General features: G+C 56.8%; 2 protein-coding genes across 2 annotated transcripts in view; one reads left to right on the forward strand and one right to left on the reverse strand.

Annotated features, from left to right (window-relative positions):
• The window catches only part of SLC38A10 (solute carrier family 38 member 10), a gene marked incomplete at both ends in the record, with an annotated part of 35,845 nt that extends 22,544 nt beyond the window's left edge, over window positions 1-13,301 (forward strand). Inside the window, 6 exons of the mRNA XM_082008192.1 lie at window positions 520-673; window positions 6,886-7,056; window positions 7,346-7,825; window positions 8,399-8,506; window positions 11,615-11,794; window positions 12,124-13,301. Of these exons, the coding sequence (XP_081864318.1) occupies window positions 520-673; window positions 6,886-7,056; window positions 7,346-7,825; window positions 8,399-8,506; window positions 11,615-11,794; window positions 12,124-13,301 (2,271 nt within the window). The remainder of the gene's footprint in view (window positions 1-519; window positions 674-6,885; window positions 7,057-7,345; window positions 7,826-8,398; window positions 8,507-11,614; window positions 11,795-12,123) is intronic.
• A 2,722-nt stretch (window positions 13,302-16,023) lies between these two features.
• On the reverse strand, window positions 16,024-16,530 carry NDUFAF8 (NADH:ubiquinone oxidoreductase complex assembly factor 8; the record flags this gene model as incomplete). Its single annotated transcript, XM_082008346.1, has 3 exons — window positions 16,337-16,530; window positions 16,143-16,253; window positions 16,024-16,044 (listed from the first exon to the last, which is right to left on the reverse strand). Exons 1-3 carry the CDS (start codon window positions 16,415-16,417, stop codon window positions 16,024-16,026), a joined length of 213 nt encoding a protein of 70 aa, XP_081864472.1. The 5' UTR covers window positions 16,418-16,530.
• Window positions 16,531-16,752: the final 222 nt, after the last annotated feature.

Raw genomic sequence — 16,752 nt, forward strand, 5'->3', positions numbered from 1 at the left:
CCTGAGCACTGTCCACCAGGACTTGTGTGTGGACATCTTATTCTTGCTTTCAAAAGTAAGAATTTTTTAACAGCTCCCTAGAAACCTTTCTAGGCTGTAAACAGGTCAGGCACCTCTGTTCTCAGCCAGACTGATTTCATGGTGTTCTAATGTAGCTGCTGGAAATACCAGGGAATGAGTCTTTGCAGCTGGACTCTTGTCTGCCACATGCATTTTTCTATCCTTACATCCTGTCCACTTGCTTTTGAGCCCTTCTGATACAGGAGTTGCCTTTGTAACAGCTTCCAGCATCTGAAACTCTCATTCGTGTATCTCTACATCCCAACACAAACCTCGTCCAAAAGCTACTGCTTTTTCTTTTTCGCCTCTTAAATTTCTCTTGTCTTCTCTCCCTCTTATTGACATGTGTAACTGCACTGAGCTTTGAATTGTTTGGAGACACTATTTGCATGAAGAATGCTGTACAGAGCAGTTCCATTTGTTTTGCTGTGCTAACTGAAGCTCTGGCACATTGTGCAGATTATACTGTGGATTGGCCTGGGAATACTGGTTATTAGTACATATACCACCTTGTCTGCAACGGAGGACGCCCCTGTGAAGACAGAAGCGGTGGGCTTGGAGCGCCTGGATGGAGAGGAGAGCAGAATTGACCAGGATTCGGTCAAAATCCCAGGTATGTGTCTGCTTGAGTTGTGCTTCCCAGCCCTGCTCCCAGCTCCACCTCTTAAAAAAACCCCAAAATTTTGTTTTAATAAGTGTGGTGGAAGCAGAGTCATTTCCAGGTAGCTCCATGTGTCTTCACAGCATCCTGGGGACTTTTCCCAAGAAAGGCTGCAGTTTTGCCTTCACGAAAACCCCGGTGCAAGCTCCGATGGTACCTTGTGGGAGTTGTTCTTTTGGGAAGGGAAAGGAAAGGTAGAATGCGGGGGCTTCGGTCCCCTGTAAGGACAGAGCACAAATCTCCACATTCGGGGTAATAAACGCAGCTCTGTGAGCACAGCCCAGCGATGGCTCCACGCTGGCCACCTGTACGAGGGGTGCGAGTGGCCACACAGGGCTGCTTTCACCATTTCTGCCAGCACATTGTCCGTGGTTCCAATAACAAGCCATTCATGGCACTCAAAGGTATGTAAATTTATGAGCACTGACTTTTTTTGGTTGTGAGGAGATAAATTTGGATTCGGTTTTAGCTCTGACAAAGCCTGCGATTATGCCTCAGCTTTGTTTACTGGTTCACATTATTTATTATTTGTTTACTGTGGCCATTGATAGAATTACGGCCGATCCCTCCCTTCCCCAGCTGCAGGCTTGCCTTGCAAGGCCATCGCTAGCAGGTGTCGTGTGACCCCGCGCTGCCCCTCAGCTCTGGCTGCGTCCTGTTTCTTTATTTTATTTTTCTTTGGTTCTGCTCCTGCTTTTTTTTTTGTTTGTTTGTTCGTTCTTTGGGGGCCTTGAAATATCCTCGCAGAGATTGAGAACGGAAGCGAGAAAGGGGCTGTCTCTTCTGGAGATTATCCTCCCTCCTGGTTGTTGGCTGCGTTCCTGCCGAGCAGCTTTGAGTGTCTCCGAGACACCGGTGCTGCCGCCGATAACATTCACTCCTGGGTTGCTCCAGCCCTGGCAGCGGTGGGGTTTTATGCGTTTGTGCTCGTGGTTCACCCGAGGCGTTCGTGCCTTCTCAGGCACCAGGATGCCCGTGAACTCTGAGCAAAAGATGCTCTCAATCCCATAATCGTGCACACTCAGCAGGGCTGGGAGGAGGGATGCAATTGAATTCTTCCGTCTTGGTTAATTTTGGAGCAGTAATGGCCAAAGAACAGCTGCTCGTTTCAGGAGGAGTCGCTAATGACACGTGTTCTTGTGACTGGGAAAATAAAAAAAGTCCCATAAAAGATGGTGTCCGCTGGAGTTTGCGAAATCTCTTACCCACTTCTTCTCCGCGTGAGCCGGGGCGGCAGAGCAGGACGCCTGCGTCTAATCCTCGCGGAGCGCAGCGACTCATCGGTCGCCCTGCCGTACCCACCGTGGGTGCCCAGAGCTTGTCAGCATTAGCCCTTATTGCGTGGTGCTTGCTGCTGGATTAAATAATCCTACCTGGGAGGAAGGTGGTTTTAGTGCTCTTGGTTCGTAAACGTCCCGGGGAGGAGCTGTGCAGCTCCTAACGCGCTGCCGAGCGTCTGCCCGGGGAAGCTCAGCCGCCCTCCGAGTCCAGCGTGGTCACCTTCGTACCGGGGGCTGCTGGTTCTGCCCAGGGAGCGGAGCCTGGCCTGGGTGCTCCATTCCCTGGGAGGAGGAAGTGGGATGGGGCTGGGGGAGATGAGGAATGGGGACAGGGACGTCGCAGGACGTGCTGGGGTGGATGCGGGGCTGCCCTGGGAGAGCCATGTTCCTGCTCTGCTGCCACGAACCGCCCCGCGCCTTGGATCCGTGCCTCCCTGTGCCTCCGCAGGATGTCGGCTTGACTAGCAATGAGACGCATTAAATGGTGCCCTTCTTCCCTGCCGCGGCTCCCCCCTCATCCTCGCCCGGCTGGTTTTGCAGAGGCAGGAGCCCGCAGCCTGGAAAACACTGCAGCAGCTGCATCCTGTCGTGCGCGGGGCGCGGGCTGCCCCGCGTCGCCTGGGTGCCCTCCTCGGCGCGCATCTGGTTCGCGTTCCTCGCGTGGGGCTTTAGCAGAAACACGCGGCTTCTCCCCGGGCACCAGTGGTGGGTGCTCGGCCCCTTCCCCGGGAGGAGGGTGCCTCCGGGCCCCTTCCCCACGCACCCCCCCCCCCGGCCTCGGGGCTGCGCGGGGCCTTTTCCCAGTCCTGCCTTCACCGTCTGACTTTTGCCTGTCAGCATGTGAGAGGAGTTTTATTGGCCTCTTTGATGTTGTGGAGACCAGAACTGTACAGAGTACAGACTTTCATTAAAACCCTGCCCTGTGGGCCCTGGGATTATGAATATTAGAACATTGCCCTTTTATGTGAACACGTATTGACCAGCGAACTCTGAATAGTGTTTTTACTAACGACACCCAAGTGCCCATTACAGCCCCTGCCTGTATTGCTTGAGGTTTACTGTCAGCAGCTCTTCGGGAAAGGTATAAAACCCCTTTCAGAAACGTTCTGCCGCTCCATGCAGCGTGTGCGCGTATGTTAAAAGGTTGCTAAGCTGCCTGTGAAAGCTCATGAAGGCAATTATCCGTTTTAAAAAAAAAGAAAAAAAGCTAATTAGGCAATTTCTCTCTGTATTTGAAAGCACCCTAGAGGGTCTCATGGGGCGGATTAAGATTTTGTAATATTTTTCAGCTCCTTACTTGATCATTGCTGCTTCATTTTCTTTCTCTGGTGTTGTGCAATATCAAGTAACAAAGACCTGATTCACTCTCCTTGTGCAAGAGTGCCCTTTCCCCAGCGCTCCGGGGAGCCCGCGTGCTGGGGACCCTTCTCCGTCCGTCCCACGTGTCCTCCTGGCCGTGGTGGTCTGCGTTCTACGGGCTCGGGCGAACCCAGGGTCTGCGTGTGGCTTCGCCGCCGGCTGCCGCTGCGCGGCCGGGCACGATGCCGAGGGCTCCTCCGTCCCTGCGCTGCGTCTGTGCCTTTGTCCCCGGAAGAGAGACCTGCCTGGCCGCGGGCTGCGTCCCCGCCGGGGTTATTAGCCAGAGCAGCCCCGAACATGTGTGAAACGTGGATTATGCGCAGCTCCTAATAGCTGCAGGAACAGCTTGACTCTGCTGCGGCTCTCCCCGGTGCTTTGTGCGAGCGAGCTTTTAATAGTGCCTGTGACACAGAAAAGGAGCTATCAGCCTCTTGTAATTTGGGTTCGTTTTTACTGCTGGTGCGTCAGGAGACAACTGTGAACTAATTTCAGTGATGCCATTCGATAACCTTGTGAAATCTGTAACCGTTTCGGGGGGAGGGGGGTCCTGGAGGTGCCGCTGGGGCTGGGGGGGGGGCTGCATAGGGCCCCCCGGGGAGGGCTCGCCCTGGGCTGCTCGGCACGCCGAGGGCAGCGGTTTGCCCCGTCCCCCCGCCCCGCTTGTTCTTCTTCCTTCTCCTCGGCGCGAGCGCGTGTAAGCGAGGCCGGAGCCGGATCGGGAACCCCGTGTCCCTCGTCAGCCCTCGGCCCACGGGCCCTGCCCCGAGGCGCCGGCGTCGCTCAGCTGCAGGGTGGTGGGTCCCTGGGGGTCCCCCGATCCCCCTCGGCTCAGGGGAGCACAGTGGGGCCCGTCTTGCTGCCTCTGCGGACGCAGCTTTCGGCTACGGTCGTTGCTGCGGTGGACGAGAGCGATAGGAAAACCATGCGAGGAATAACCGTCCCCATTAAATGCCTTTCTGGGACCATTGCTACTCTCCGCACCAGGAGCAGGGGGGAAGGGAAGCTTTTAGGTTGCTAATCATGAAATTTTATTGCAGTCTAGAGAGGCTGTTGGCAAACCACAACGCATACGCGCGCACGCACACGCACAAATGGTTTGCAGAAAGCCCTGGCTTCCCTTCGCCGCCCTGGAAGTGTGAGAGAGGAGCTGCTGAAGAGCGTGGTGAGCCGGGGCGGCTCGGCGGGACCCGCCGGCAGCAGGGGCCGCGCCGAGGCGAAGCAAACCCTCCCGGTGCTGCCTGACGCCCGGGTCCTGTTGGAAGCCAGAAAGCTTTTACAGCCTCTCAGCTCTTGCCTGTAAAGTCCAACGCCACTCATAAAACATTAAGAGGCACAGCATTACTGTAACGCTCTCCAAAGGGACCTGGAGGGCGACTAGACAGAGCGATTATTACACACCCTGAGCAAAATTGTTCTCTGCAAACCACATATAGCCCCTTATAGATTTCCATGCAGCGTGAGAGGTCGTTAATTCACGCCCTGATGATGAACTTAATTTTGTTTCCTGCTGAGCAAATGACGGCTTAGAGGCAACTTTGTCTTATTATGGCGTGGAGACTTTTGTTTTTGTTTTTGTTTTGTTTGTGTTTTGGTCTTTTCTTGCATTGTTTGCAGAAGGGGGAACATGTGTCCGCCTCTTGATTTACGACCGATGCTTCTCCCAGCAGCGGGGCCTCCCCCAGCCCCTCGGGCGCGTCCTGGGCCCGTGGGGGTTTCACCTGCTGCAGGGTCTTCTGGCCGAGCCCTGCCGTGCACGCAGGGGTGGTTCTGGTTTTAACTCCTCCGTGTCCCGCCTGCACGGAAAGCTCCCCGCCCGCCCTTCCTCTTTGTTTCCCCTCTTGAACATCATCTTGCTGCTCGGCTGCCTCGGGTCGTCGTTCCCTTCTGCCGTGGGAACGGCCCTGCCCGCGTTGCGGTTCTCTGGATCCTCTGGTTTCAGATGTGCCACAGTCTTCTCCAAATGCAGCCATCTCCCGGCTTCATGAACCAATTAACGAAAAACTTTCCTCCAATAGAGTAAATAATTTTTTGCTGCGAGGCCAGGATTTAGCTGGGAACATCCGCAGCCGTGCTGAGCGCTCCCTTCCCCGGCCTCAGCCTCCTGCTTCCCAGGGCCCCCATCCAGGGCTGGGCACCGGTTCCTGCAGTCCATTTTTTCCTGAAAGGAGGAGTGTCCTGCCGTGACTTGCTGAACCCTGGGAAGTCCCTCCATGGAGAGAGGGACCCTTGGGTACCAGACTGGAGTTTCTCAGAAAATCTGAGTCCTTTTCCCCTCCCACTGTCATTCCCAAAGCAAAGCGGCTTTGAAAGCCGGCCAGCCCCGGCGCATGTCCCTTCAACTGGGTGCGGAGCTCTGGGCCAGAGAGTCCAGGTTTCTGGACCGGCACTGGGTCCTTCTGGCACGGATCCCTTTGGGCCAGGATTTTGTACTTACTTTGTGTTTTTTTGTGCCCCCCCCCCCGGGTAAGGCCCACGCAGCTGAAGTTGTGGCAATCTCCTCTTTCCCATGAGTTCATCTTGTAATAAATCGCACCAGCCCTGCGGAGGGGGAGGAGAAAATTGAAAGATGTTTATAGAATTAATTCCCTAAAGGAAATCACATGGGGGAGGGCAAATGGGGGGAAGAGTTGGGAATTTTGTTTTTGTTAGAGCAGATAGATTTATATATTTTTTTTTTCAGAGTTTGTTGGATGGAAAATAATCTGCAGAACAACTTCAGTGCTGGGAAACAATTAGATTTCCTCCTCTGCTGCTCTTCTAAGGGAAGAGTTCACTCCCTGTTCGCACTGTGTGGGTTGTCTTCTGCCACCCCGGGGTCGGAAGGGACCATTCCCATCCCTTGGGACGTGCCACGAATTCCATGTGGTTACTCCAGTGCTAAACGCAGTAACAGGTCTGACTGGGATGCATCTTCCAGAAACATCCCATCTCTTTGAGGGAGAGAGGGGGAGAGTCCCCTGTCTCCCTTGGGAGTTTAATCGTGCTCCTCAAACGTTCGTGCCTTCTGTGGGGTCGTCCAGCTCTCCTCTCTCCCTCCCGTCCATCCTCCTTGTGGCGTGCAAATGGCTGGGGAAACGCTGGTGCACAAAAAGGAGAAAAAAAAAAAAAGAGGTTTTGAGCCACTTTGCGGTGTGCAGGCGGGAGCAGGAGGGCGATGGGGGGGGCTGCGGCCGGACCCCACCTCGGTTTCTCCCGGTGCCGGGGGTCCGGCGCGGGGGAGCCGGGAGGATGCTACCATCTGGCGGCATGGGCTCGGAGTGGCAGCCGGCTCCATCCCGGCCCTGCCTTGCTGCCTGGCCTGGGCTTCCGCGCCAGCAGCTCCATAAAAAGCCACTGCGGGGAAAACAAACAGGCGACCCCAGAACAAAAGCCCCAACCCTTCCGTACTAGTGCCGGAGGGAAAAGAGCTGCTCGGCTTACGCCGGTAAAAGGGGTTGCAGCAGACAAAGCGATCGCCTCGATCCTGCCGGCGCACTGGCAGCGCGGCCGTGCGTAACCCCGTGCCATTAACTGTCCTGTTTGCAGACCAGAACCCGGCAGTAGAGGAGGCAGAGGATGACCGTGATAAACCGAAGCTGCTGGATGAGAAGGAGGAGATGGAGCAGCCACAAATCAAGGTGCCCATGGAGGTACCCAAGAGAGAGGAGGAGAGAGGAAAGCCAGAGGAGAAAGTGCAGCTTGACCGTCCCGATCAAGGTAACGAGGAACCTGGGGAAAGGGTGTAGGCTTTGGAGCCGGGAGGCATATGTTGCAGGATTATTTCAGACACAGATCCTGATCTCTGCTCGTTACCTCATGGACTGAAGGTGATACAGCGTTTGATGCTCTCGAGGCACGTTAGGCATGCAGCCTCCTGATGAGGAAGGAAAGGCAGGGCTGAAAAAGGGCAGCAGGTAGCCGGGTGCTGGGTGTGCTGTGGACCTGCTGCCCATTACTTTCTCCCATCAGTCTGGAGCCCCCTAACCCTGTCTGTCGTCTGCCCTAGGGATTGCCCTGCCCGTGGGGGAAGCGCATCGCCACGAGCCACCCGTCCCGCACGATGAAGTGATCGTGGACATGGGGCGAGAGCGGGAGGAATCCGATGAGAAGAAGCTTGCACCCGGAGGAGCCAACGGTCGTCTGCTCAAGCCTGCGCTGGAGGAGCCAGTCGTGCTGAATCCCCAGAAAGAGGCACTTGGCCCAAAACAAGGGAAGGAAGCGATTGCTGAGAACCGACTGCGGGGAGGGACTGACGAACCCGTTAAGAATCCAAAGAACGTCCTGGAGGTGATTGTGCAGCAGGATGGCAGGCTGCCATACAAAGAGCTGGAGCCAGGCAAACAAGTGCTGGAAGCCAAGGAACAAGCTGCTGTGCCGGACGGCGAGAAGAAAGCTGAGGCTGCAGGTGACAGGGAGAAATCAAAGCTCCAGCTCCCCAGGAAAGCAGAGGAGGCTGCGAAGTCCGTGGAGAAAGAAGATGACCCTGGTAAGTTCCCTTGACGGTGGCTCATCTGAACAAACGCTCCTCTTGGCCTGTAATCTGCCCTGGCGACTGGGAAATTTGGTTATTCCTACCTACATCCCAGTGTTTCCTTTTAATTCACGAGATTAGCATGTGAGCGTGCACAGTCCCTTCAGCAGCTGTTGGGGAAAAGGAGGAATCTGGTGGCTTTGACAGCTACTATAATATCTGTCAAACAGTTGTTTGCTAGCCTACTAAATGTCAGGTGCCATGCTGTTCCTGTGCGTCTCCGAACTCACTGGGGACACGGAGCCGGGAGATCTTGACAGGTAACACATTGCTAAGTGCCCGTCTAAAAGCTAGTTAGAACCGTTCTTGCATTTTAATTGGCTGAGGTAGTTAGCGCTGGCTCGCTGCCATGAGTCTATAAGATTGTTAAATATTTTTTTTTATTACTTCCCTTGCAGTCATCGGGTTGAATATAAACTGTGCTGGCTTAGGCAGGGAGGGACAACACGATGTGGAGTCATTTTAGAGAACATCTGCTGCCGGAGCGTCCTTATTGACTGCAAAGGTCTGTTGATCCTTGGTCCGCAGGTGAAAAGCAGGAGCTGCCCCTCCCGGACAGAGCGGATCAGCTGGAGCCAAGAGAGAGCCGAAATACCGAGGAGAAGCCACAGGAGAATGCGGAGAGCAAGCTGGAGGGTGAGCGTGCGTCCCCGGGGTGCGCAGGGAGGGGAAGGCGCTGAGCTCCCCCGGGGAGCCGGGGCTGCCAGTGCAGGATTTCTCTCTGCAGGAGGACGGTGCCAGCCAGTGCTGTTCTTGGCTCTCGCCAACACATAGCTTTAGGCTGTAGTCACCTCCGTGACAGCAGCAATTAGTGCCTGTCTCCGGCGGGCGCACGCCCGCGGCGCAGGCTGGCTGTTCCCCGGGGCAGCCCCTGGCAGGGCCGCTCGAGGACGTGAGTCACGCTGGCACCCAGGCCCGGCTGCTCACTGGCTTCGGCTGTTCGAGCGCAGGCGGTTGCTGCCCTGGCAAGAGCGCGACCGAGGTGAAACTGTTTGGCTGGTGTGCAACGGGGGGACTGGGCATCACCCGACCGCCTTGGGGCGTGGGGCAGGCCCAGGGGAGACCTGGGCACATAGCTGTGCGGGGGAGCGGTGGCAAAGCCCCGTCTGCTCCTTCCACGGAGCCTCGGTGCTGGTACTGTGCAGTGAGCCCTTCCTCAGGCTGAGCTCCTTGCCTTCGACCTCTGCCTTGGGAGGGGTTGGAGGCTGAGCTCGGACTTGCAGCCTGTGCGTGGTGGGGGTCCCATGGCTCTTCGCCTTCGTTCTGGTTTGGAGGTGATGGGCGTTTGGTCCGATGAGTGATGGCAGCGGGCAGGCTCCGCTCCCGGGGAGTATATCACTCTCCTCTTCGGTGGTTACATCTTGGTTTTCTAATTAATTTCTTTCCGTTCTGCATTGCAATGGGACATTAAAAACTGAGCATAAAAAGCTAGTGGTGGGTAGGGACTATGAGGACTCTTCACGTTTCAAGGAGGATGAAAGGACCTGAGCTTCCATGGGGTTTTCCATCTCAGTCTGCGTGGGACTTGCTGGGGATGCTCTCCCATGAGGATGTCACCAAAAGGTGCTCTGGGCTTGTTCCGCTCCCCTGCTCTGAGCTGCGCTTCTTACCCAGAGGCTGGGAGAGGGTGGAAAGGGTGGAAAGGTGTCATGGGAGCAAGGCAGTGGGCGCATAGCTCCATGGATGCTCTCTGCAAACAGCTGCTTTGCCGGGACCGTTGTTGAGTGCTCTGGCTGTAGCTGCCCTGGGCCATGTGAACTCAGGTACTTGCATTTTATAACTGTTTAAGATGTTTTTTATGAAGAGTGCTTGTTTAAAATCCAGCCAAAGCGCTGGCTGAGGCCTGTTTTCCCCACGATCAAAGCAGGAGCCGGGAGTTAGCATCACCCTTTGTGTGGAAGAGGTATGCCGCGCACATCCAGGAGTTACACGTGTTTGCAGAGCTCTCAACAAGAAACGCTTTGATTTGGCATTAAACCTTTGCCTGCTGCCTGCTCAGCCCAAACATTCCCATGCCGAGCTGGGACCTGGCAGGCTCGGAGAGCGAGATAATAGAAATGACTTCTGTTTCCATTGTTTATTCTGAGCAAAGTGTGAAAAATAAACAGATCTCGGGAAGTCAGTTGCTCTCTTGAAACGACCAAATTCCCCTGCGCAGCCCAGCTTTCTGTAAATGGAGTGGAAGGGGAATTCCAGGGGCCCTTAGCTAATGGCACCATAGCGTGAACTGGAAATATTTCTCTGTAATCACCCTGTGGTGATTAGCGGGACAGGGGGAGGCAGTGCGTGCTGGAGAAGGATCAGCCTGGACAGCATCCCTTTTTAATTTAAATGGCATTTTACAGGCTATTAATTTTGACGTTATTTCCTTCAGGGCATAATAGCCTAGAAACACCTTGAGTTTCGGAGGAAGGCTGTTTGTTGATGTGGGAGGAAAGCGACACACAGGTTCATACTCTCCAGATACGATAGGATACGTCTGGGTGTCTGTCCAGGCGGAGAAAAGGCAGCAACGTTTCCGTGCAGACCTGGGACTCGTAGTCTGTGCGTGACGTGTCGCTTGCAGCGACTGACTCAACGTGAGTCACTTCTGCTTGGCCCGAAATGCACTCGTCTGTTTTGTGTGACTTCGTGGCTGCGAAGGGCCGGTGGGCAAGGATTTCCTCCCGTTACGTGGCGCGGGGAGCTCGGTTTTATTGCGGCGGCGGCTCGGCGAGAGGTGGAGCCGACTTTCTGCACCGCTGTGGTTTCAACCTGCCTGACCACCTGCGCTGCCGCGTGCGAGAGCGCTCGGCCGTTAAACCTTTGATTGCTGCCCGAGAGCCCAGCCCTTTCACTGTGCTTAAAGCAGAAATCTTCGGCAGGGTTGTTCGCTGGGTGTTTTCCTGCCATGGGCCAGGCTAGACCTTCGCTTGGCTAAGGCGGGGGAAGCGACAACAGTAGCCTCTCATCACTCTGGCTGTAACCCAGGACTTGCCCTCTGGAAAGGCCCAGCTCAGCATCCGTGCCTCGCGTGTTGGGTCGATGTTTCCATGTCGGTTTATCCCATCGTGCGGGTAGTTTCCCTCTGAGGGCGGCTCCCGGTGCCGCGCTTGCCGTAGCTGACTTCTTCCAGTTCCTCCTAAGATTGCACATTTGCTGTTCGTGGCCTTTCCAGGCTCGGTTTAGCTGGGATGAAGTCTCTGCAGTGCATTTGAAGAGATGATCTAGTGAGCCGTTCTGCAGCAGGGCTGGGGCTTCCCCAGGCACTGCAGGCAGCTTTAGAAGCAGCTCATCTTGCTTGGGCAGCCGAGCCCCTCACTCTCGATCGACTTCTGCTGGTCCTGTCCTCTTCCAGCTCCTGTGCCAAGCAGCTGCCTCATCCTTCCCTGTGCTGGGACCCCAGCAGACCTGCTCCCCTGTACCTCTCCTCCCACGCAGTTAATGACAAGAGCTTGGTTTTGATCCCTCCACCCAAATCTTCTTGGGAGGGCAATGTCCCGTGTTAGCATGAGAGCTCCCCGTCTGGGCTTCTGGCTGCCCTCCTCGGTGGAGGTATGCCGGAGCGGTGACACCGTGATTGCCGTCAGCACCAGCAGCAGAGCTGTGCCGTCTCCTTCCCTCCCTCCTGGCGAATGGGCACTGTTTGCAGCGTAGGACCTTCCTGCCCAGGAAAGCTCCTGCAGCCCCTCCAGCGCTGGGAGATGATTAGTGTGAGGGGTTTGGTCATGGATTTTTTTTTTTTTCTTATTTTTTCTTTTCTAGAAGCGGGGCAGGCGAAACTGCTTGATCATGCTGTGCTGCTGCAGGTGATCAAAGAACAGCAGGTACAGCAGAAGCAGCTACTTGACCAGCAGGCAAAACTGCTGGCTGTGATTGAAGAGCAGCACAAGGAGATCCACCAGCAAAGGCAAGAGGAGGGAGGAGAAGAGAAGCCAAAGCAAGGTAAGGACATCGCCAAAGAGCGTGACCCTTCCACTCAGGCTGATCTCTGCTCAAAGCAGCTTTAAAATCAGGCTGGGAGAGGTCCGAGTCCTTCTGGCACAAGGCAGAGTCCACTCTGCAAAAGCTGTTCCCAAGTCTGAGCCTGACCTCCGAGGTGGGGATCCCCAGCCCCTGGTCGCAGGGATAACACTCTCCCCTGTGGCTCACCCTGTTTTCCCGCGTGGCAGTTGATGGGGTGATCTCTTCTCCTGTCCCCTGTTGTGCAGAACATGGTGGCAGGAGAAGGGGATCTGTCACTCGTCGTAAGTAAAAGGTTTTTTGTTTTGCAGTGGAAACGCAGCAGCAGCCTGCTGTGCCTCTCTCCAAGAGCAAGGAGGACGAGGGCCTCGGAGTTAAGCAAGACGCTGCTGCAAAGCCGCTCAGCAAAGAGCTGTTGGAGCACCCTGTGCAGGGCCTGGGCAGGCAGCCTGCTGACTCCGCGGAGCAGCGCAGGGGGACTGCAGGAAAGCTGGAAGAGGCTGGGCACAGGCGTGAGGTTCCTGGGGTTCCTCCCAAGGAGCGCAAGGTGCCACCACAGGAGAATGACAGAGCTGTTAAAAATCACGCGGAGAACTGGGATCCCCTTCACGGGGATGCCCGACACATTCCAGCAGCCAGAAACCACCTAGAAAAGAAGCCCTTGCCAGAGGATTTGGGAGGAGGTCATGAAGCCAAAGCTGGAAGAGACATCCATGAGAAGAAGAATTCCCTGAAAGCCGTGGAAGTAGCTACAGCTCCCATCCAAAGAGAACAGCTGGGGGCTGCCAAAGTTCAGGGAGTAGCAGGAAAGAGTCTGGAAGGAGACTCAGGAATAGACCTTAAAGCCAAAGCACTGAGTCAGGTGGAGCCCAAAGACCTGGCAGTTGCTCTGGACTCCTCCAGTAAAAGGAACGTGGCGGAGAGCGAGCAGCACCTACGGGAGCATCAGAGAGCTGCAGACACCGAGGGAGGTGAGGGTGCTGGCAGACAGCAGCAGGCCTCGCAGAGGGACCTGCCTGGCAAAGGGGAGGTAAAGGAAGAAGCTCCTCGGGAGAACGTGGTGGACGTGGCCCAGGACCTGCAGGGAGGTCTCCAGAGCAAGCAGCGGCGCGGGGACGGGGGTCTCTCAAACAATGCTGAGAAGAAACCAGGCCCTGAGAATGCTCCTGCCCAAAAGCCTGAGAAGGGAGCGGCTGCCCAGGGGGAGCAGGAGCTGGACCATGATGTCAAACCGAACCGGGACCTGAAACTGCAGGCGGACCTGGACCTCCGCCGGAGGAGACGGGACCTGCTGCCTCCTGAGGAGGAGGAGGAGGCGGCTGCACAGGGGGCGGGGGTCTTCATTGGCCTGAACCCCCTTCCAGATGTGAAAGTAAACGACCTCCGGAGTGCTCTAGAGACACGATTAAACCAAGTTGCGGAGGGGGCTCAGCAGGTGGTCCACAGCCGGCAGATCAAGCAGGTGACGCAGGCGGATGGGAGCGTGTGAGCGGGGTGGTCGTGCTCGGTGGGTGGCTGCGGGTGTTGGCCTCAAGCACAAGGCTGAGGAGCTCCGTAGGGAAGGTTCAAGTTAACCAGCTGGTTTTTTGGCCACTGTTGCTCAGTCAGCGGTTGGTCTAAGCCAGCAGCACTTTACTGGACGTAGTGCTTGGACCCACGGGATCCCCTTGCATCTGTGAGCACCGTCCAGGGGACCATGGGCTTCTCTGATGGTAGCACCTCCCTGTGTGTGCCTGCAGCAGCTGAGGAGATGGCAACCATGGAAGAAAAGCTCCCGCTGTCCTCTGGCTTTCAGAGGTTGCCATCTACCTGGGCTCCCTGCCAGGCCAGCTTTCGAGGACCTCCTTTTTCAACCTCTCATTCATATCGAATTGCCTTCTCCATCCGGCTCTCGACTCCCCTCTCAGAACCGAGGTGGTCATCCACGAGGTTCCCCTGCCTGCTTGGAAAGGCTTCCCTGGCACCTGCCTCGCGTTCCTCTGCCCAGGCCGTGCGGGGCTTCTGGGGCTGCGGGAGGAGGAGAACCAGGGATCGCGCATCTCGGGAAAGGCGTTATTCTGGAGAAGCATCAAGTCATGAGTGGAGGACCAGCTTAGCCAATTGCTTTGGTGTTTCTCTTGAAATGGGAGCTGTTAGTCTTGCATGTTTAGGAGATAGTTGTGGTTTAGGAACCTAGTTTAGTAGAAACGCTGCCTTAAACGGGCACAACTGCTGCCGTTGTGCTGCCTCTACTCCCAGGGATTTAATTGGTTGGCCACACACTAGCAATAACACGGAGCTTTGCTCTTGCCGCCCTCCCCGGATGCTCAACTCTCATCTCTGCTTTCAAGCTTGACTTCTCCTGTCCAAAGTGCATTATGAAGCTCAACCCGGGGGCTGCAGACTGCCCCCCCCCCTTCCCAAACCAGCTGGATTTTTCTGCCAGAGATGACTAATTTGGGAACAAAAGAAGTGGCTTAAAAGGGCGGACTCGGGGGCTTGGCTCAAGCATACCTACCTCTTCTCTCTGTAACGTGGTGGAGCGTGTTTGTTTTGTGTGTTCTCCCAGCCCCCCTCTGCGCTGTGTTTTACACCCGTAGATGTCAGTACTCCGCCCCTGGAAATGTATTTTATGAGCGAGGAAGGGAAGAGCTTCGCTGAGAGCCCTGGTTCGTTTCAGGCTCCCAGACAGTGATTCATTCCTTTGGTTTTTTTTTTGGTTTTACATCCTGACTTGCGAATGTAAGAAATCAAATCCCAAAGCTCTCACTAGAATGGCTGAAATTTGCCAGCCTGGAGTCTACAGACCTTATCACTGTGGTGGTTTTTATATCCATATCTCAAAGTGTCTTTGGTAAACCAGCCTCGTCGCATTCGTGTCCGATGGGACCTCGCAGAGCCAGGGACGGGTCGTTGTCGGACATGCGGGACCATCACAGTGGTTCTGGTCACTCGGGAACTCTGCTCGTGTCTGCTTGCTCGAGCAGTCGGAGGGTGCCGCCTGCCTGGGACGTGTGCCTGTTGCTTGAAGGATGACGTCTTAATTTCTCGTTAAAATGACACAGAGCCACAGGGCAACAGCCACGGACTCAGGCATACTTCTTCAGGAGGACCACCCATGCTACTTCCCTGTGACTCTCCTGGCCTTAACCCTCAGGACTGCCCCCGTCGCACAAGTGAGCTTCTCCATTATGCTGTCTTAAAGCACAAGCAACACAGCCTGGAGTCCTGGAGCCGCTCTGCAGCCGTCCCCTGTTGGTGTCTGCCAGGGCGGGGATGGCAGCGGGCTGCAGAGCACGTCTCTAAGGCTACAGTGGGGAGACGGGTCCAGCCTTCATCCCCTGTGGCACCAACCAGCCTTTCTAAAGTGAGAGGGAGCTGGAGCAGCAGCTGGATCTGCCCCTTCTTGCCCTTTGCTGCCTGCCAGGGTCTGTCCCGGGCTCTCTGGGGCAGCGAGGGCAGGATGAGGGCAGGATCCTGCCCTGCGGGGTCAGACCTGCCTGTAGCCCCGACCTGTGTTTGTTGGCTTTGTCTGTGTGAACACAAAGGACCAAAGATGCTCCTGACATTCCGCAGCAGCTGGGGCTTCGTGGGCCATGGGCACCCCTAAGCCGGGCTGGAAGCCGGCAGGAGCTGCATCGCCTCTGCCTGCCGGGGACTGCTCGTACTGGGGTGGAGTGCTTGGCGGGACAGACTGGAGGGGAGGCTGAGGTGATCAATAAAATAAGCTGAAGCGTTTTGATCTGAATTCTCCTTTATTTAAATTAAAAAAAAAAAAGAAAATGAGAGAGCTCTGTAAGCTTTACTCGACCACAGGGCTGTGGCTCCCCGGGCAGGCAGCTGCGTCTGCTTTGCTCTGGGCCCCCAGGGAGTTGCATTGCCGAAGGAAAAGAGGCTTTTGTGCTTTCTTTGAGGTTTTCTCCTCCCTGCTGCTGAGGAAGAGGAGGGGAGGCTGCGCTCCCCTCGCACGCGGGGCCTGGTTTGGGGCGGAAAACGCCTCATTTGACATCCAGGGGCTCAAGCGGCTGCAGCAGAGCTGCAGCCCGAGCAACCGCGTTCCGAAGCCGGCGGCCGGGATACGCCGCGCCCGGCTCTGCCCCGGGGGCCGGCGGAGCCCAGCGCCCCGCCTCGCTCGCCGTTGGGCAAACCGGGCCGGGTTGCAGAGTTTTTATTTTCCCGAAGAGTCTCCAGGCCTGTCCGCGGGGTGAGGGGCGCCGGGGCCGGTACTGCCGTCACTTCGGCGTCGCCTTCGCCTGCAAAGAGTCGCGGTTCAGGCCGGGCTCAGGCCCCGGCGGCCGCCGCAACAGGGACCGGGGCCGCTCCCCCCACCGGGACCGGTACCAGGACCTACCGCCCGGGCGAAGCAGTCCTGCAGCGCCCGGAATTCCTCCAGGCAGGCGTCCCGCCGCAGCTCCGCCGACCCGGCCGCCGCCGCGGCCACGCACCGCCCGTAAGCAGCCGCCTGCGGGGAACGACAGGGAACCGGTACGGGGCGCCGGGCTCGCCGGGCCGCCCCTGATGCCACCCCCCCGCCCGCGGCCCCACCTGCTCCCCGCAGCCCGCCAGCAGCGCGGGGAAGCGCCGCAGCCGCGCCCGCGCCCGCAGCCAGACACCCCGGCCCGACATCGCTGCCGCCACTGCCTCAAGGCCTGGGCGCCGCCATGGCGGGGCGGCCGCGATTGGCCATCCGCCCCGCTCATCAAAGTGCTTTGCCCTCGCATTGGGTGTTGGCGGGTGCCCGCCCCTTATGCTCGTCGATAGGTTAAATGCTGCGCCTATCAAACAGACTTGCTCTCTGATTGGGTGGTAGCTGAAGGTCGTCCGCTCGACCTTCTGGGGTTGGCAGGATCGGCCTGCCGAAAGAGTTGGATTGGTTACCCGCGGCACCCGCCTCCCGTTCCCCTTCTGATTGGTCGCCTGTCGTCGGTATCTCTGATTGGCGGAGTTGCCGGTTGTTTACT

The sequence above is a fragment of the Phaethon aethereus genome (assembly GCF_964289735.1).
Source record: "Phaethon aethereus genome assembly, chromosome: 18".
Taxonomy (NCBI): domain Eukaryota; kingdom Metazoa; phylum Chordata; class Aves; order Phaethontiformes; family Phaethontidae; genus Phaethon; species Phaethon aethereus.